Below are 21,616 nucleotides of genomic sequence, written 5' to 3' on the forward strand. Positions count from 1 at the left end.
GTTATAAGCTAGTCCTGGAGCAGTCCACACCAATATCCTGCAAGAATACGCTGAGTAAGTAGTGCCCATTAACTGCCCCGAACAATTCTAATGCCGGCCCTTTATCGCTCCCATCGTAAGGTTGGTTACTTGAAGGCAAGCAATATGAACTTTCCTATATTTCATATAACACTTCATGATGCTTAAATGGGACTCCAAGCCCTCTCACATTCCACGTAGTAAAATTATATCTGCTGTGCCTTGATAGTTCTCTGAGCCACGGTTCCCACCTCCTCCCATTAGGCAGTAGAGGGTTATACTCACTCTGCGGTGTAAACCTTATTATTAGGAAGAACCTTTTGTTGTAGTGCCTGATGTTTGTGCCATTGATCCAGTTCGACATATTCCTTAGCTTATGCACTCCAGCTATTGCTATCCCTTCCCCCAGGCTCAGAGACAACGAACTTCCTTGCCAATGTTTCCCAAAACCGAATACAAATAGCTCTCATTTCCAGCTGGAAAGATTGTAGTGCATGTAATTCAAGAGGTTAACACTCTAAGTGCTTTCACACCCACAAGCACATCCATTGTACCTTTGGTACATCACATTGATGATCTCAACATTCTCTTTCTACCTTAAACATCCTCTACTCCTGATCCTCAGCATCAAAAGAAGTGACAAAATCTCTCCATTCGCTGGTTAGCATATTACCCCCTCCCTCCACCCCCACCATGTTATGCAATATGGTCTGCAGTATGATCATGGGACACTCCCGAATCCTTGTCGCTTATATTTTTGTGTTTTGTGTCTGTCAATCCCTGTTAATCTGTATAGGCTGCGACCACCTTTACTAGGTTTGCCCTCCCTTCCAGTGCCCGTCATATTTGTGGTTCTTCCCTCTTCTTTCTGTCACTGCATCGGAGTTTTTGCCAATGGCATGACCCACCCTGGCTCTCAGATCTCGACATGCCCAATAGATTTCAGCCACGTTCTCTTTTCATCCTGAGAGGTGCAGAAGTGCAAATCATCATACAAGATGACCTTTAGCTTCGCTGGGTACAACAAGGCATATTTAATTCCTTATTTTGCGTAAAATGTGTTTAACGTCCCTAAAAACATGTCTCTGACCTTGCCCATGGGCTGTTATTTATGATCCACAGGCCATGTTCCCAAAATGACTGTAGGATGTGAACTCAGACTTGAAATAATTCAGTATTCAGGCTACCAGTGGTCTGGAAGGCACACTGGGTGCCCCGGCACTCAGTGCACCCTTTCCACCATCAAGAGTTGCTCAGTTGTCCCTCCATAGATCTCAAAAATAAGAGAGGGGTCCAACAACCCAAAGGGACAGGACACCAAAAAGACGCTTAAGCCTGAGAAAAATTCCCTTTGGGATCCAAAAAGACGCTTAACTCTGAGAAAAATTCCAAAGGGAATTTTTCTCAGACTTAAGCGTCCCTCCATAAATATCATCTGTCAACCTTTTCTCCAGAAAAAAACTCTAAGCACCACCCCTTTGCATCTTCAGGTACACTCACCATATTATTGTGCCTTGCGCACCCTTCAACATCCTCTGCCTTATGATGGAGAAGTTCAACCTCCCGCTTCAGTTCTTTCACTTACTCCTGCAAGTATTGTACAGTGGGGCATAGTAACACCAAAGTTGATTTGTTCTCAGTCACTCTGTCTACTAACTTCGTGTGACCTGTTTTTAACAGAATTACCTCTATAGAGTCAATCTTACTTTCCAATGTGGTCTTTGTATCAATTATGGCTTGCAAGATGATGTCAAAAGTCTTATTGAGTCCCTCTAGCGTTGTTTCCACTGTCTTCAGCATATCTTCAGTATCTATACTGGCACTATTGGAGTCCCCACACTTGCTAATCAGCGGCCTCCCAACTGACTTGGGTTTCAACATCATGTAATCGTTCAACCTTGCAGTGCATGTGTTATTCCACTATTGTAATGACCACAAGAGGCCATGCACCCGGAAGGCAGTGACCCCATCAGTTTTCTCACACTTTTTTCACACCTGGGGTACTGATCTGCCCCTCAAATTCCAACCTCATATATATCCTTCCTCAGCAATTCAAAATCCATAATTGGGGTCCGGCCTTGCTAAACTACCATGAGGATTATTTTTTTTCATACAGCACAGGCCTCCACAAGCCACATTTTCTCTCGTTGTAGGGTCACCTGTTGGGGGTGAGGGACACCTCATTTCACTTAGGGCCATCCACCATGATCCCATACTTCATGAGTCTTCCCTCCACCTCTTTTAGCCTGGCTGTTCCAATGTCCCTATGCCACTGCCTCAACAAAAGCAGGCACGCTTGCCTCTGTGGCCCCTCCGTTCGTCCACTCCGGTCCTGACATTTCAGCGCCACCCATCCTGGAGTCCGAGCACTGCCCAAAAGCACCCAACTTCCATTAAACATCAACTTCAGGGTGGGGGAGTGGACTTCTCGCATGTGGGGCAATGTCTCCTATGCACGGGACCTCCAGTGCACCTCTTCAGAGCTGTCTCCCCCATCCGCGTGCCACTGTTCATTTACTCGCAATCAACACACAGTGCCCACACCACAATTACTCAATACCTCTTTTAGAAGGGTAAGAAACCAATTTATTGTCACTTCCCTAGACAACGTTACTTTGTGTCCATTATTTTATGTCTTTTTCGTATTTGCAAAAACTCATAACAGAAAGAAGGACAATAGGTTCAAATATTTACAAGGCTAAATAGACTTTGTACATACATTGAAGACAAACATTATTTACACATTAGAAAACATTTCTACATCAAGCATTACAAAAAAATAATAACAATTACATCACAAACAACAGTTATTACACTGGCAGTGTTGCTTGGGAGGAATAAATTGCCATTTTTAAGATACTAGGACCGGCTGGTCCAGTATTCAAGTGTTTATAAGTCATTGAGTTACTTATATTTCCCCCCCAAACTTAGTTTTTCTCATGTTTTGATTGTAATAACTGTTGTTTGTGATGTAATTGTTATTATTTTTTTGTAATGCTTGATGTAGAAATGTTTTCTAATGTGTAAATAATGTTTGTCTTCAATGTATGTACAAAGTCTATTTAGCCTTGTAAATATTTGAACCTATTGTCCTTCTTTCTGTTATGAGTTTTTGCAAATACGAAAAAGACATAAAATAATGGACACAAAGTAACGTTGTCTAGGGAAGTGACAATAAATTGGGTTCTTACCCTTCTAAAAGAGGTATTGAGTAATTGTGGTGTGGGCACTGTGTGTTGATTGCGATTTAATATAGGGTCTAGCCCCCACTACGTGTTTATGGACCTAACCCCTGTTGTTCACTGTTCATTTCCTCAGCATCATCCTGGCATCATATTGTTCTGCCCAACAGCGACCATCGGGCTGAATGCCGCATTCAAAAGGCCCACTCACTGTTTGTACCTGCTGCAATGCCTTGAGCGGGGAAGCCTCCTAAAGTTTAGCAACATTTTCAGTAGCTGGCATGTAGGATTACTTTTGTACTGAGGTGGGTCAGTAAGAGTAGCCCCGCAGCACGTCTTACCCCCTTGCTCTCTAGGCCATGCCCCCTTTATTTCAGCACTGTTAAATGTGACAGGAATAAATAACTGGAACCTTTAGGGGTCAACTTGAGATTTTGTGCATGAAGCATTAATTGTAAAGATATTTTTGTCAGGTCCATGTGTATTACATAGGATCCTGCATTAGGAATGCTTATTTAAATGGATAATTCCACTTTGTTCTGCAGGAATGCCATGGGAACTTTCGACACTTTGGATTTGCCAGTGCTGGGGCATTACAGTAAATGAGGGCTCATGATGAAATATAGAAATTGACAGGGCAATTTCTGAAAAGCAAAGTAAACTAGCTGCATCACAAATGATCCATGTTGCCAGCAATCCGCTCCTTGCCTGTTTGGGGCTACCATGTTCACAAAGAAGTCTAGATCTCATTCCAGTACCCAAATTCATGGGGACTTTGGTTAATTCACATGTGAATGTCCAATTCTATGCCTTCTGAGACCTACAGCAAGCATGTGTGGCTGTTCCACAAAGTGAAAAGCAATACACTCTTACTCCCAGGCAAGGCAGGGGTGGTAGTGCTCACCAGAACGTGGTGGACTACAAAGAGGGCTTAGACACAATAGAGGGGGTAATATGTAGGAGGGGAAGGGCAGACAGTATAAAGATCTTTTTGAACCAGAAGATTCAAAGTAACTTTGAAGAAGAGTGCTTTCAGTTTTTTTCTAAATCTGAAGGCATTACTGTTTCTAATTTCTTCTAGTGAGGGATGCTACTCTTATTTAGCTTTCTCGGCTCCAGTTCTAATAGTTCTTACCCCCTTATACTTTTGCTGTCCTATTAGCTTTTTCTGAAGTTAGTGTAAGTATCATAATTGGGCAATGTGGATGTTTTTGGAAAATTTGAGTGTCAAATTAAATTTGATTCTGGCTTCTAGGGGAAGCTAATGGGGCACACATTCTGGTTCCTCGCACTTATCTTGTCAATTAATGCTGGAGTGCATTGAGAGGGGGCAAGATGTATTTTAGAATTTCCACTAGAATGGTGGTTAGTTGCCATCCTCATTACTGGAGATTCCAAGAGCTTGGATTGCCAAGCAAAGGTCAGAAAGTGTCAAGAATGTTATCAGAATTTTCTTAAAGTCAAGTGATTCTTTCAGCTCTTACTATAATGTCAATTTGTGATGACATCCCTAGTAATGGATCAAGTCTGAAAACAAGCACTTTGTTGAAAGGAAAGAGAGGGATAGTAACTATTTGTAATTAGTTTAACTACTCGTAAATTTCGATTTGTGATGCCTTCAAAGAAATATAAATTCATTTTTGTATACGGGTTAGGCTAAGAAAATTAGGTAACATGCAGCTTTAAAGGACACTTTTTCATAATGTGAATATTTGGGGTAGGTGATGTGGCCTAATGTCCAGAACTACCGACTTTGGAACTGGGGAACCAGGTTCGAATCCAGTGCCTCCTAAAGCAGTCCCACCCCTGTAAATGAGATTGGATTATATTTGGGGAAAATATGACATTCAGGAGACCCATGCTATTGGCCTGTTCCTTTAAGATTGAAGCACAGGTCTCACCTTTTTTTTAAAGTAGAGTTCCTGCCTCTGGTGAGAACTTTCTTCTGCTTTCGCTAATAGTTGAACTTCTAGCTACTGAGGGATATCCCTGCATCCAGGTAAAGTAATGGGTTATTTGACTGTAAGTGTCAAGGAAAGGCTGGATGTCCACCCGAGCAATACATGCTGCCATCGTGCCTCTGAGAGTCTACCTCAACAGAAGCATTCCCGATAGTCGCGCAAAATGGCAAGTGATGCAGTGCTGCGGCAGCAGCATGTTTATATTGTTTGAGGATCTCCGCCAGGACTGCAGCCATCAAGCGACTGCTTGGGTTGCAGAGAGACATCTAATACAGTAGCAGAAGGCACCGTGATGTCCTTGGACTGTCGTTCTGAGGCAGTTGGCTTTACAGTTTTGATTTTGTTAAGATTTTCTTCTGAACTGATATCCAATTCAAGGCAGTCAGTCATGGCAACTAGAGGCAGATTGTTTTGCACATTAGGTTTCGTTGTTACTCAGAAAGTTGATTTTGTTGATTTAAAAATCTCAGGATTCTGTACTTTTGAAAATCAATTGGATAGTATCTGGAGTGAGGTTTCAATTAGATTTTTACTATTTGAAGCATTTTTTGTTTATACAGGGAACTTGAAATGAAAATACACAGCTTTGAAACTTATGGCGATAATTCTTTTTTTTTCTCGTGACCTTAAGGAATGAGAGAGATGTTGATGTTTTCTCCAAATGAAAGCCTTAAGAAACGTGGGAGAGATTGAGCATGGACCAAGAGTTAAGAAGAAAACGTAAATATGTTCACAAATCCTGTTACTCAGTTGAATGCCCTATCCCAAAATTCAAGTAACCAGCAACTGAGTGCTTGCATGGTATGCGAAGCTCTAAAAACATCACAATCTACAATTGGGCCTCACTTTCTTTATAATGTACTTCATGGAGCAAACGGCTTCTAGGAAATGTTTCCAGGATCCCTCATTATCTTTGCACACCATTCCTAATATTGCAACAAAACCATGAAGCCCTCTATTTTGTACATCTGGCCTTAGGTCACATTCTGCTGGTCCAGTTTTTCCCAGTGCTCATCTGCCATCTCTGTGTTAGGTGTGATTTGCCTGAAATGTCTATAACCTGTTTAGGAGACTCTTCCCAATAGGCATTCTCTTTGTTTTTACGAACTGCATTTCAATCTGAGTATGCCCATATGAAAGTAGACCTTTCCTTCGGTTTCCTGCTTGGAAATGGTTGTCATGATATCGTAAAAGGGCCTGTGGTGGCTCCCGAGACATGAGAAGTCATTCTTCACAATCAACTCCATACCACCTCATCAGGGAAACTTATTGTAGCACTGCCATTAAGAGACATGATACCTCTGCATCTGACTTTTACAACAGTCTCCACTCTTTTGGTCTTTTACTATCTTCATAGCTTTATCTCCTCCCAGTCTTCATACAGCAAGGTATGTAAGCCTCTGACTTCACAATTGGACTCCCAACATGCAGCAGAACTCCAAGCTGTGTCTTTTTTGGCTGCATTTGTTGCTAGACAGGTGCATCCAACACTTGTGAACCAGAGTTTATTGGCTATCTTCAGGTTGGTTGGTTTCCAACTCAACTACTCCTATAAATTCCACTGAGTAGCAGGCTCACCAGCTTCCAGAAAGAACCAGACTGCAGTTATGATGCACACTCCTTGATCTGTCATCTTTACATATTACTCTGGCTGGGGGGGGGGGGTTGCATTGCTCTCAGATCTCTAACAAGGCTATGTGAGCTTACTATGGCAAGTGCTGATTATGCCTGGATTCTCTATTATTTCTTATGTCCACTTCCTAACAGCGGCTTCTCTTGCAAATACTGGTGCAGTGACAACACCAGTGGGACCATGAGTTGGTGATGCAGCAGAACTCCCAGCTAGGTTTGCCCAACACTAGAAATTTAAGGGATCAAATTTAGGGGACTTTCTTTAGAGAATTGAGTCCTAGGCTGAATAAAAAATAGACTAAGATATGTGCTATTTAAAAAGGAAGTGAGTCCTTGTGTGGATACACTTTTGTGGATCAATACATATTACACATTTAATTACCGAAAGTGAAAGAATTCCAGAACATGGATGAAACGTAAACTATGGCGGTTACTTTTAGCATTTCTGTGAGCAGACCATATTACATGGAACATGTTCAGAAGGTTTTTGAATAATGCCCTAAGCATAATGTCGCAATAATCAGGTTTTTCCCACACAAACAATTCTGAACATTGTAATGTTATTTTATTCAAAAAAGGTTTCATCTATTAGAAGCAATCTAGCCTAATGGTGATACTCTGGTGGTGCTATTTGTCTTAGACTCAAAGGAAAGTGTGGATTCTAGTAAAATGTCCAGGGTTTGTTAATAGTAGGGAGAACGGAGGCTTTGAAGACACATTTTGGGGCATTTGCTCTGGACTTTCTTTATCCTTTAATGTTACACTATTACTTCTCTTTAGGCCTGGCCTGACTGCACAGTTGTCTGTAAGTCTGGTTGTTTACCAATTCTTTAAAATATACATAAAGTGTGCTTTGGCTACACCCTGATGAGTATTTCCTCTCACCTTGTGCAATTGACTGTTTTTTGTATCATCACTTCATATGGAGTGCTTACAATGAGGTGCGCGAGGGACTACTTTACCCCTCTTTACACCTATTTATGTCACATGTGCATTGCATACAGAAAACATTTTTTAAAAAACATTTCAGTCAGGAATCACATTTTATCTACTGAAGTGCTCATTATACCATTAACAAACATTTGCAAAGACAATGCGTCTGAATTCAATGTGCTAACTTAAGCATGCACAAATGCTTGTTGCATACTTTCGTACATTAAAACGAGATTTATTGCCTTTGCCGATGCTTATTGTAATGTTTGATTAATCACATTTTGTCTTACCCTGTTCTAAACCTGTTATAAGTAAACGGTACACTTACATAATCTTAGTCTGCCACAAATAATTGGTGCTCTGGCATTCGTCTATTCTGTTAAAAAAAACAACAAGAGGGTGTCTTGTGAAGGGTGTACATTTCATAGAAGTGATAGGAATTTTAGTTTCCTCAGGCGATGGGGTCTTGTACATAACGGTGTATTTAGATAACCAAGCTCTGTAAAACCCGGGGGTGTTGTGCATGTGAAAACCATGTGAATACAGTTTCTGTCACAAGCGTTTACATCTTTGCGATGAGTAAATTGTATTTGGCAAGTGTACTTTTGACATATTTGAAGTTGATCTGGAGCCTAGAAAATGCTCAAAATATTTTTTTTAACTGTCTAATTAAAATGTATGCATCATTTTAGTTGAAATAATAGATTGTTTATTCAGACAAAAAAATAATCTGAGGATGTAGAGTGAAGTTTTACTTTCCTGGGTTTGTGACAACCTTTCTACATATCAAGGAGAGGAGGGAAGCATTGCCTAATAGCTTCTCTTAGGTTTGTTTTAATACATTGGCTAACCCATTGATGATCTTAAATAAATTAAGCATATTCTGTCTCATTGAAATTATGATGCACAATATTGCCACTGTGAGCTACCACAGACCTCTCCACCCTTCTATGTATGCCACTTTTAAAACATCTCAGTAATGCTAAAAAAAATATCTAAATTACCCGAAAAGGTCAAAAGTACCTAATTCACCTATTGACTAAAGTAAGTTTGTTAGCCAATTCATACTTTACTGCTTTTGGAAAAAATATACAAACACATGAATTGGACATCAAAGGGGTAAATCTGAGTCATGTGCTGCTGAATTTCAAATTTGGTGCAAACTCATAATAGGGGCAGGAGCATAGCACCAGAGACATAACAGCAAACCATGCATTAACCCCTTCTGTGCTGCGCGAATTTTGTCCCGGTGCTGAACGTTCCATTGGGCCTATGGAACCATGACGGAACGGTTCCGTCATAAGTACAGGCCACCTTATGCTCATGACGGAACCGTTCCGTCATGAGCATGGAAGGGGTTAACATCTTTTCCCCATCTCACAGGTGGATCTTGCACCCACAAAACACTTGTGATGCATGGTGTGGCCTCAAATGAATTTACCAGTGGAACCAACTAAATATTGGACATTGATTCATACAAATAGCTGAATCTTTTAAGAATAAGAATATCTACATTCTGTTTTTGTTTCTTGTTTTCCTGCAGGAACACAATTACTCTGTCCCAGATATTGAAACATTGAAAAGAAGACTTCAGTTTTCAGAGGAAGATAGAGCTCAGAAGGAAAGGCAACTTCGGAATGCAAGAGAAAGGGAAAGCCGGCTTAGACATATGTGCCTCACCATCAAAAAAGAGCTTCGTGAGAAAAACTCATTGACAAAACAACTTCAAAAGAAACTCGAGCTATATGAAGGTAAATAGGTGTTCAAGCAAAACTTTTTAAAATATTTATCATAATTTGGCAAATTTAATAGCTGTCAGTGCTTCTACTGTGAATGAAACCTGGACGATCTACCTAGACGACACTTAAAAAAATCATATTGACCCTCCCTGCAGTGTTTTACCTACTCTTTTACTTGCCTGTTTCACTTGGTTCTAGAGCATGGTTGCATTTACACCTGATGGGCTGCAGAGCGATACCCTAAGTAGCTGTACCTTTATGGAGAGCTAAAAAAAACCTGGCTCAGACGGTATCTAATTTCTATCCAATGTACCAAACCTAAAGTACAGAATTTTGTGATGTGAAAATGTTAAGTAAATAAGGTAAAGACTACCATTATGAGTGATACTTGATCCTACCTCCTGCTTGGTCAGTGTCCTTTGGAGGCAGGGTGACAAATTATATTGAACACTGTAAAGTTTGAAATCTGATTGGCTTGTATGAAGATGATCAAGATCGCCACATTTGGTTCAGTTTGGTGGTTGGTTCACTTTCACTTCCTAATCTCTATCTCATTATTTATCTCTTCCTCATTGTCCTTATGTTAAATAATTTTATTAAGTAACAGGAATGACTTTTGGTGACTGTACAGAGAAGCAGTACGGTGTTACACGATTGGTGAGCAATCTGGAGAAGGTTTATGTATGCACGGACTATTAGAATTGACTGTATAAAGGAGAACAGGATGCACTGAGGGCAGCTATAGCCATATAGTGTAGTGCTCTTTGGTAGAACAGCAGATGGCTGATACCATAAATGACCTTATACCAGGAAATTTGTAACAATGAAGGAAAAAATATTATTAAAATTGGAATCAAGAAAACATGAGATATAGACACATTTTATATACAGTTATAAAAAAGACTACTAAGGCCAACATTTTAATATTTTCTAATTGAGACAGCAACAAAATAACAAAGAAAAAGCAGGTTAAATAGAGATAACTGGCTATGGACATTTAAGTTTTTCATATAAAAACAAATTAAAACAAAATCGGAGTGTCAATACTTTTCTCTCTCAGTGCCTTGGCTAAATCTTACCATTCTCTCAGTGGAAGTTCATGAAATCTCTGCACTGTTTTCTAGAGATGCACTTTCTGCCTATTTAATTTTGGGAGAAGCTTGTAAGTTGTCCTAAAAATTATATCAATTTCTACAGCTCACTTAATGTGTAGTCTAGTGGATGTTGCTTTCTATAAGTATTATTAAGTTTCTGCCAAGTTAGCGATCAAATTAGGGAGGGAATGTGATCTAAGAAGTGCCCGGCTTTGTGCCGGTGACTTGTACTATTTTACAAAGCAAGTTGTCCTTCCCATCAACGTAGGTGTTGGGAAGGTAATTTTTCATTGTCTGCTTAATGAGACCAAGAACTAGGGTATGAAAGTCTTACAAGGAGCCAGTGCTGCAGTGTTTCACATATAACAAAAAACCTGGTTTATGGAATATTGCATACATAATTTTCAGCTTTAAGTCACCTTCCAACCTCAGCCTTTTTACAAGCTCATGAAAAGTTAGTATACCATTCAATGATGATATTGTAGAAGGAGAGCTTGCAGTTGAGTATGACCTCCCTCACTACTCAGACATACAGTCCCTTCTCAAAGACGGTGGTCTTCTTGGACTGGTAACCACATCCAAAGAGCAGTTGTGAATAGTTGGTGTAGCCTTTTTGGAGTTTCGTTTCTAAAGGAATCTGGATCATAGAAGAGAGCTTAAAAGTGGAGCTACTAGGGCAGAGAAAGTATGCTACTCTTGTGTATGACCTGCTTGGAGCAGGATTGGAGTGTCCTTAAAGGTTACGGTTCTTAAAAATATTTATGATGAACGTGAGTCCAAAGTGTTTTAGTGTTCTTAGACTTGAACTTACTTATCTCTACCACAGGCAACAAGTATAAAGTGCAAAGTATAGGTGACAAGATCTTATGTTTTTTATTGTTGTCTCTCCAGTAGGCTGAGAAGGAATCATGCGTAGGAACAGTTGGCAAAATCACTCCAACAGAAGACAAATTCCATTGTCCCTGTACTTTAGAACCAGACTTAGTTAAAGATCAGTTTTATGTTGCAAAGGAGTTGGAAACCTGTTTGTTTGATCTTTGACATGTGAAGTGCCATTGTCATTTGAACTTCCATAATGGGATGTACGACACAACCACGAATGCAATTATCACACAGTCACTACTTTGCAATGCCTTTACCGTACATTGCTTCTACCACGCAAGTCTTTACCACGCATGCCTTTACAGCGAAAATGTAAGTATATATCGGGTAAGTGAAAACCCCTTTTTAGGTCACAGCCTACCAGACAGTCTGGTTTGCTAAAGACATCTTAGACCCATTCAGAAAGTTGACCCAGGAATGCATTCCGTCCATTGCTTACCATTCCATTGACTTTGTGGTTTGTAACTCACATTTTGTGGCTTTCTATTTGCTGGCTTTATTTGCTTTAGGCTGTCCAGCTCAAGTTTGTCCCTCTCGTTGCCCAACCCTTGTTTACTTCCACAAACTTGCTTTCTGTAAACAGGCCTTTAAATTTTGTTCTTATCTTTTCACATTTGCTGTGCATTCAAAGACAGAGGTCAAATATCAGGCTGTCTTCCAGGGAGGCTGGTGCTTATTTTTCTTTCTCTGACTTCAAAGTGAGAGGATTTATGTGACAATCATTCTGGCGACTTGCAGTCTGCTTTGAGGAAGGCTGTATGATGTAACCGAGTCACAAGAAAAAGGGTGAAACAAAGATAAAAATCATGAAAAGGGGACAAGGTACAAACACCCTGTCCCCCTATGTCTACTCAGGGGGTCCCACTAGGACACCCGGATGGGGCGTGAATCCGGCGGAAAAAAAACAAAGCGCGGGGTCCAGCGCTGCGTTGTATTTAAGCCCCCAGGTGGGCTAGGTCCCAGGGGCATGCCTAAATATGTGGCGAGGGCCCGTGGGGGCCCCCGCAGCCCCCAGGACCGCCACTTCCCTGTGGCTTTATTAATGATATGCGGGGCACCCTATCTCCCTGGTGCAGTGCGCAAAGTGTGTGGGGACCTCGCGGGCCCTTCCAAGCCCTGGGTACCGCCACCTCCCTGGGGCTTTGAAAATGAAGGGAGATGGGCCGCCCAGTCTCCTGGAGCCCTCGATGGCACTGGGGACCGCCACACCTCCAGGACCGGCTCCTGCAATGTCCCGGGGTGCCCACCCCTGGGACATTGCTGTTTGCTATGGCACCAGGTACCTCCAATATGGGCCACAGAGCTGCGTTGCAGAGAGGTGGTCCGAGGACACGCCCCTTTTTACACCACTCTGCAAACGCGCTTCTTGGCGCACTGTTGGTGGGTTGCTGAGGTCTTCTTGTGTCCTGAGGACCTCAGCAACCCACCAACATCTACCGAGCAGCAGTGTGCCAAGACGCGTGTTTGCAGAGTGGTGTAAAAAGGTGCCATGGCCTCGGACCACCTCTCTGCAATCCAGCTATGGGGCGAATATTTGAGGTACCTGGTGGGCTAGTTGGCCCCCAGGGACCCTCAGTATTAAAGGGGAATTAATTCCTCATCTGACAACGTGCCAGTAGATGCGTTTGCAGAAAGGTGGAGAAAGGGTGCGTGGCCTTTATCTACCTCTCAGCAATCCCACTGCGTGGGGCTTACTGGAGGTAAGAGGTAGGCTAGTTGGCCCCTAAAGGACCCCAAGTAGCCAAGGGGACTTCAATCCCCATCCAAGAGCTTGCCAGGGAGCGCGTTTGTAGAGTGGTGGGCAAAGTGGGCATGGCCTGGTATGAGTACTTACCAATGCGGCTGTGTGGGACTTACTGGAGGTAATAGGTGGTGAAATTGGCCCCAAAGGATGTCCTTGGGGGCCAACTGCCCCTCCTGTTACCTCCAGTAAGTCCCACACAGTGGGATTGCTAAGAAGTCTTTATAGGCCATGCCCCCCTTTCTACACCACTCTGCAAACGCGCCTCCTGGCAGACTACGGGATGGGGGATGAAGTCCAATTTAGTCCTGAGGGAGTTTGGAGGCCAAGAAGCCCTCCTGGTACCTTCTGTAAGTCCTACGCAGCGGAATTCCTGGTAGCTGGTCGGAAGCCCAGCACCCTTTCTCCACCACTCTGCAAACGTGACTACTACTTAAAGAAGCATCTTTCTGCACCTCTGACTTAGAGGTAGTTTTAATCTCCCTGCCCTAATATGTACAGAGGAGGTCATGCTAATTACAGGGGTACCCCATTGCATAGTGTTCCCTAGTGTATTTAGGTGTTTTCACTGTATTCTAAGTGTCTTTTAGCATAGTACTGGCTCTAGGCCTGGTTAGTCAGTTACCTCCAGTACCCATCAGCAAAAAGTTGGGGGCACTGGATGACTTTCTGCTTCTTTGTTGGTTCTTTCTGCACATCTCTTGCTTCTTCCTGTACTTTTCTTTGTCTTTCTGAACTTCTGTTGCCTTTTTCTGCATTTGTCTTGCTTCTTTCTGTGCCTTTGTTCCTCTTTTTTCAAATGTACTACCTCCGTAGGCATAGTTAGAATTTAGCATTTAAAAAACCTTTGAAATTCACTGAAAAAACATAGGTTTTAGGGACGTTATAGTTAGAAATTAGCATTTAAAAAATCTTAATAATTCACTGAAAAAACCAAAGGTTTCAGGGACATTATAGTTAGTTGGACATTTCACTCATACAAAACTAGTGAAATTCGGCTGTTATAGTTAGTTCTGCTAACTATAACTCACGCCCCCGCAATGCACTGCTGATGACGTCACATATTACATCATTCAGGACATGATCAGTGACATCACTGATGACATCTCAAATTACATCACTGATGACATCATCCAGTGACTGTGTGTTTCTATAAAGTTTGAATATTTTTTATATATATGCCAAGGTGTATTGAAAAATGAGTGGGTGTATAAGTGTCTGGATGGAGGATTTAGTAGGTGCGTGACTGTATAGGTGAGTGATTAAACGTGTCTTACTGAATGCCTGGGTTAGTGACTAAACTGTGTGAATGTCTGTATCAGTGTGTCTGTTGTTGTGTAAGCTGTTGCATGGGTTGGTGAGTAGCTACATTGATTGGTTACAGTATACCTCTAATTACTAAAAACCTATACTTCCTTCAAATTTTCAACTCAGCAGTTTCATTCCTGCATTCAAATCTGAATGTTCATTTACTTATTCTGCTCCTAAGAAAAGGCTTTAAACTAAGCATCTCCTATTCCAACAAAATGGTATTCAGGTGTGCCACACTTTTATCTCAAATATAAAATGTAGTTGTTCATTAAAACTCCATTTGGTGTGGTGATACTACATTTGCTTACTAGGGAGTTAACTGATAGACTGCCGCTGGTGTTGGAAGTTCAAGTTGGAAGTCACTCAGCATGGCAGAATGTTTTACTAAAATGGAGGAGGAAGGTATTTGAGAACTCATAGAAAATGTGTCCTCATTTTAGATTTCTAGAGCACTAACCATAATTTATATGACAAACATAAACCCCTCATAATGTTTATTTACTGCAGTATCCTCTATGGGAAGTTACTTTCAGTTTTACACCTTTGATCAATTCAAAATGGCATTTATGTTTACAACAGCATTGTCATAAATTCAGAATGTTAGCGCTCTAGTTTGTGTGAGCTTTCTGGTGAAGCTACAGTTGATCACTAGGGAGTTTACTGACAGACTGCTGCTGGTGTTGGAGGTACACATTTCTCTCTGCAGTTCAAACAATTTTCCTGACATGGATGAGCAAGATGACAAGTAAAACATTTTTTTTGATGCTGCGGAATAAATGAAAGAAAATAATTTTAAACAAAGAAGGAAACCTTATTTAATCCCTCTCAGGAGACAAATTATCCAAGAAAAACATATGTATTATTGATATATACGAATACACGCCAGTCAATACTCTAGATCATGTTCATATCATGTATTTAAAGCACCAATCATTTAAGTATACAGACAATAACATACCACACAGTGTTTTTAGTTATACATATATAGATGTGGCATACATAAAACGCATATAAACAAATGGAAAGATTCCATGATGCTCTAATGTCTTCAACGGATTGCAAAGAAACACTTTCTTTTCATCAATTATGGTTTGCAACCCATAGTGAAGAGATAGCCCTAAATCCAGCACCAAAAAGCGCTAAGTTAATCTGACGCCCTATACATTCTTATAAGGTGCTGAGTTTTTTCTTTACTGCAATGTCTTATTTTATAAGAGCTTCTTGTTTGTGTCAGGTCGACGCGTTTCAGCCCTTTTCATCCGGGCCTCATCAGAGCTCAGGGCACAAGGGACCTACAGCATAAGACAGTGCAAGTCATTTACATATATACACACATATGAATCAGTCTATATGCAGTGGATCTCACAGTATATAGATCTCTTCAAAAATATCAAAAGGCATACCCGTAGGAATTGTATGTTACTCAGAATTTCCTACAACATAGAGCAGGAAAAGGTGCAAAGCATGTCCTAGACCAGTCCAATTAAGTGAACACTCCAGCAACCTCCATGCCAAATTTCCTAACGTGAAACATCTAACCCATCAGAAGTAGTGAAGGTGAAAATATAGGCCCAACAACCAAAAGGTAGAAATAATAAGTAATGCCAAATCGAGTCTACCACAATATGACACCACCTAGTGATTCTAAAATAAATCGCCTTAAGCCTGAATGAGAATAATTAAAAGTGGTGTAAATGCCAGACTATTGAAAAAATGCTGATAAACACTGTCTGCAATTACCTCGCAGGTCACCAGAGATGTAATACAAAGGGAAGTATAACAGTTCCCATGGCACGCCGCTGTTTGTGGGGTACTGTTCTAAAATATATGGTCTTTTTCAATCAGTCTTGCTTCGAGTCTGTTACGTCTTGTTGGTACATTTTCTTGGGTGATATTTTGCAATGAGATCAGCGCGGTACAGTTAATGTCATTTTCAGTGTGCCCTCGACTGGTATAATGTTCAACTGATGGGCTTACTGTGTCCTACAATTGATCCGTGATTTGTGTTGAAGAATCCGATTTTTTAATTGGTTTAATTGTTTGTCCAATATGGTGCCTGTCGCACGGGCATTTTATACAATAAATCACGTTTTTCGTGTTGCAATTATAAAACGTTTTCTGAGTATGTTGTTGTCCATTGATCATAACTTCTTTAGAATCAACTGTGAGTGTACATGCAGCACAATTCTGGCACCTATAGTGTCCTCTCACTGGGGGTAGGCTAAGCATTCCTCTCAGATCCTGTCTCTTATTTGTCAGTTGTGCAGCTTTCACTAGCTGTTGCCGAAGGTTCTTGCCTTTGCAAAAGGCAGAGTGGGTTGGGTAATCCTAAGTGGTTTATCATCTTACAGTTGTTCACAATGATCTTTTTAACTTTATTGGCTTTTAGGCTATATGTGAGGACAAAAGTCTATTTAGCTGTTTCAGGTTTCTCTTTGGGAGTGAGTACATCTTGTCTTGGTGTGTACCAATCTCTTTTAACAACGGTCTTCACTAACTTGCAAGGGTATCCTCTACTCAGCAATTTATTTTTGAGAATCTCTGCATTTGTGAAGTGATCGCTTTTAATTGTAAAATTTCTCAGAATACGCAGAAATTGCCCATATGTTAAATTTTCTTTTAAACTTCTTGGGTGTCCACTAGAGAAAATTAACAGAGTGTTGCGGTCAGTATGTTTGGTATGTAAGCTAACGTATAGGGAATTCCCATTGCTTAGTACCCAAACATCGAGAAAATTGATCTTCTCTTTGTTACTCGACAAAGTGAATCTGAGGTCTGCTGATCTCACAATCAGCCAATTGTGAAGCTCCACCAGGGTTTCTTGTGTGCCCTCCCATATCATTAAAATGTCATCAATATAGACACAGCAGTAGATTAAGCAGGTCTTGTAAGGATTTGGTGTCGCTATAGATCCAGCACTTTTCAAATTCGTGCATCACAAGGTTCGCTATCTCAGGGGCAAAGCTACATCCCATAGCGACTCCATTGACTTGGAGATACAGGGAATCTTTATCAAAATCAGTGGGCACTGGGTGTGGTTGTACTCTTTGGTCAAGAATGTTCTTTAAAACGATCAGCGCCTCATCCGGCGGTATATTAGTATTCAATGACTCTATGTCAAAGCATACTAAAAGTTGTTTGTTACTATCAAAAGGGAGATTTCGATCTTATTGATAAAATCCAGGGTATCACGGATATATGAGTCTGTTTTCTTAACGAACGGAATCAGGAAAGTGTCATATATATGGATGAGCAAGATAGCTGAGAAATCTTGGAAAATATGTCCATCATTTTTGCTTTCTAGAACACTAACCATAATTTCTATAACAGAAGGAACTGTTAATTTTGAATAAGTTTTATACCTTTGATTCCATCAAGATGATGCTAAGTTGTGCCATGCTTTTATCATAAATATAGAACGTTCGCACTCTAGTTGTGCATTGGAATACTGTGTGAAAACTGTAGTAGAACTATGGGGCATCAACTACCAGGCTGCTGTTTTCTGTTGAAAGTATATGTTCCACTCAGAACGTCAGACTTTATTCTCTCAAAGCGGAGGAAGATATTGTGAACTTATAGAAGATGTGATCAGACATATTAGCTTCTGGAGTGCTTTCCATAACCTCTATGAGAAATTCATGAGGGGAAACAGATTTCCCTTCAGCATGGTTCCTTAAATCCTAACAGAGGATCAGCATTTGTCACTGGGCATAGTCATCTGGGAAATCACCAGACTGATTCAAATGAGCATTACACCACCAACACACATGTGGCTAAAATCTTTTATCACCCTTCATATGTGTTCCTTTTTATTACCTTCAAAAACAGGCTTTCATACAATACATTTCAATGGGAACATGTCCAAAGTCCTGTAACAGCTTTCACAACATGTTGTTTATATTGTGGCCAGCCAATCAAGAGCAATGGAGGGAATCCCTTACCCGTGACCTAACATGCCCCTGGGACTCAGGGTGTGCTTATCCTGCCCCTTTAATTCATTTTCTGGACATAGGGACAATGACCCTGAAGTAAATGCGAATTTGTCAAACGGCTGAACAGATTTACACCAAATCACAAAAAGCACAATTTTAGTTTCCTATGGGAAAAAACATGACACATCACACAATATATATACTATAGCAGTGGGCTTGCAGAAAACTTTCAAAACTGAAAGAGCTTTGCAAGCTCAACTCTCTGACACATGCAAGCAAAAAGGTCTGCTTTGCCACTATAAACTTTATATGTGCCACCACAGTCAGTTGTATACAACCTGGGGCAGACAAAGGTCAAGCTTGGTAAAGAAGGCACACATGGTGTCCCCCGCTAGAAGACAGAGCCCCATTCTGGATCTCTGTTTGGGTCACAAAAAGTACCTCCAAGTGTGTGCTGAGATGGGGGCAAAAAGCTACAGGTTGCTGTGGCGAATTTGAGGCAGGGGTGCAGGTTCTTTAGAACCATGCATGATACCTTTCTCCGTTCCAAAATTGTGTAGACCAGTAGATAAAGTAATACGCTTTTTACAAAAACTTCAATTCAGATATATTGTGCGTATCCTGTTTTCATTTAACCATCTTAAATGATTTGCCTAATTTGGATTTTACCTGGTACACCAAGGTTATAACTAGGTCCAGGCTCAATCTGTATTAAGTCAACATATTTAGCGTAATTTCATATTACTCTTGTTAAGCGATATTCCCAAAATTATGCTATTAAACCAAATCGCGTTTCATGGTAAAAAGTTACCACAAATACAAAATTTGCAGTAACGATTTACTGCAAACACACAGGAACCACGCGAACAACAAGAGCATGGGCAACTGTTGTTCATGGTGGTTTTAGGTTTTGCACTATTTTTTAGTTAACACTGCATCTTTGTGTCCAAATTAGATGGGAGGATGTATTTCATGCTAAAATACGGCACCAAACACCAGTTTTGCATTTGGCGTAATTACACATAAAAGCTCATTACTCACATTTCCTGTACCCCTAGCTATAGCTAAATAATGCAATGACCTGACGTGTTGGAGAATACAGGTTAATTATGGAGTAAGGCAAATAAATAATGTCTGTTCATACCCTTTTGTTAAAACAAATGTTTTATCAAATGTAGACATTTTTTGCTGTTCTCCACGTTTGAATTGTGAAAACATACATATTTATTTTTAATAATGTATTTCATAAGTACAATATTATTTTTCTGTTTAGCTTGTCATATATCCAGCAGTGATCTCTTCCTAAATCTACTATTGTGCAAAAAGACTTTAAGTCCTAGGCCAAATATCATTCACAGCTCAAATTCTCTGGTTTGCGTTTGATCTGGCAGCCCTATATTGAAAGGTGAGTGTCTTTCTTTGTTGTGCTCATGAATGATTTACCTGATGTGCAGCAGCTGAGGTACGTGTATTTTCTTGAAATATGCTGTACAATTGAGACCCGTTATCTGAGACTAAAACATTTTACTTTTCTTTTTCATTACAGGTAGCAAATTAAAGTCCTGATAATGAACATGTGGAAATAGTCTGAGTAGTTAAATCTCATTACGACTCTAGATTATGTGCTAGCACCAGACAACACATGAAATATTCCACCATCATGAACTAGACTGGCCGAACAGACTATCATTGGCTGCTCAGATGCCAAGTAACGACTGAATCAACATGGAGGATGCAACTTTTGTTGTGAACTGAAAGGTTTTCAGAATAGATGGAAACTAGTCTTCTCAGATGAAAATAAATGGCATCCATTAAATATATGAAAGAAACTGAACCTTCCCTTTATAGCAATACACATAATGCTTGGCATTTTGCTTGGATTTCTCTGGTTATGAGAAATGTGATGTGCAGTTTCGGGATAATTCTTTTCAAATCGGGCAAGGCCTACTACCTTTGATTCATTAATAGGGTGACAGTCTTGGAGCAATCATTTTGCTTGTTAAAGTTCCATAGTGAATACAATTAGCCATGCACTCTCCTGAGTAAAGATCTGTGGACTTCAAGATTTTGAAGAACTGAAGTACAAACCATTGCCCATCTCCACACAAGAAAAATGGGACTCCGAACAAGACAGCTGTTTTCTTCCATTTCAGCTTCCTCTCTGGCACCTATACAAATGACTCTGATTCACCGCTCGATTTTAGTTTCAGTTCGAATCTGGGTGGATTGTCTAATGTGGGCAGTTTAACAATATGTAATATCCAAGACGTCTGTAAAGCTTTTGTACAATGCTGTTAATGGAGTTATAAAATAAGTTAAATTCTTCATTTTTGTTTGTCTGTTAAGTGATCATTTTTTAAAATAAAATATTTAAGCTTTCTCCATTTGTTTGTGTCTTATTAATATTTCCTGCAACATGTTTAACTAAATTGAAACTTTATGGAGAAGTAGTTGAAACCTATTTGATCACTGGCCAAATCCTCAAAAAATGCTATGTAATAACAATCAATTTTAGTTCTCCCAGATCTTTAATATATACTTACAGTGTATTTTCAGTTAAAAAAAGAAATATGTATACTTTATGGTGTTCCATATTTTATTTAATCGATCAGTACAGTACAGCGCTCCGTTGTGTTTTCACTAGGTTTGCACTACAGAAATACCATATACATACATACATACATCACAACACGTCGAATAGCAGGATTGCTTTCTACAACAACCAGGTCCCTTTGTCAGATGCAAAACCCGGGAACTGTGAAACCTCACGTAGCAATCCATCTTATTTTGTTTGTAATATACAACTCTACCTACACCATAAAGGTTATATGAGGTCTGACTAATATTTCCTGACACACTGATTTATTAAGGAAAATGAAGAAAAAGAAAACCTGAAGATTTTGCTTCCAGTTTACAAGGCAGAGTTGTCACATTCATATTATTTATTTACGTTTTCAGAAAATTGTGGCAAGTTACTCTCCTTATAATAAAAAAGGCTTGCAAGTCGCTAAAAGAGACCCACACAGACCATTGTTTTTTAGTTACTTAATCTAATAATTGTTGATAGTAAAGATGGTAGCAAGAATTAACTGCCCTTTTCCTACCACACTTTCCTCAGGATATTCTTACCGTTTCACTTTCACGTAAATGTTTTAAGGAACCATAAAGTTATAGTTTGACTTTAGTGTGGT

The 21,616-nt window shown here is 40.2% G+C and overlaps 1 protein-coding gene across 1 annotated transcript in view; it reads left to right on the top strand.

Moving 5' to 3' along the window:
- Nucleotides 1-20,805, top strand: part of LOC147722286 (THAP domain-containing protein 1 B-like) — a 143,305-nt gene extending 122,500 nt beyond the window's left edge. Inside the window, exons 7-8 of the mRNA XM_086964796.1 lie at nucleotides 9,270-9,477; nucleotides 19,972-20,805. Of these exons, the coding sequence (XP_086820922.1) occupies nucleotides 9,270-9,477; nucleotides 19,972-19,991 (228 nt within the window). The 3' untranslated portion in view covers nucleotides 19,992-20,805. The remainder of the gene's footprint in view (nucleotides 1-9,269; nucleotides 9,478-19,971) is intronic.
- The last annotated feature ends 811 nt before the right edge of the window (nucleotides 20,806-21,616 follow it).

Source organism: Lissotriton vulgaris, chromosome 4_1 (assembly GCF_964263255.1).
Source record: "Lissotriton vulgaris chromosome 4_1, aLisVul1.2, whole genome shotgun sequence".
Classification (NCBI taxonomy): domain Eukaryota; kingdom Metazoa; phylum Chordata; class Amphibia; order Caudata; family Salamandridae; genus Lissotriton; species Lissotriton vulgaris.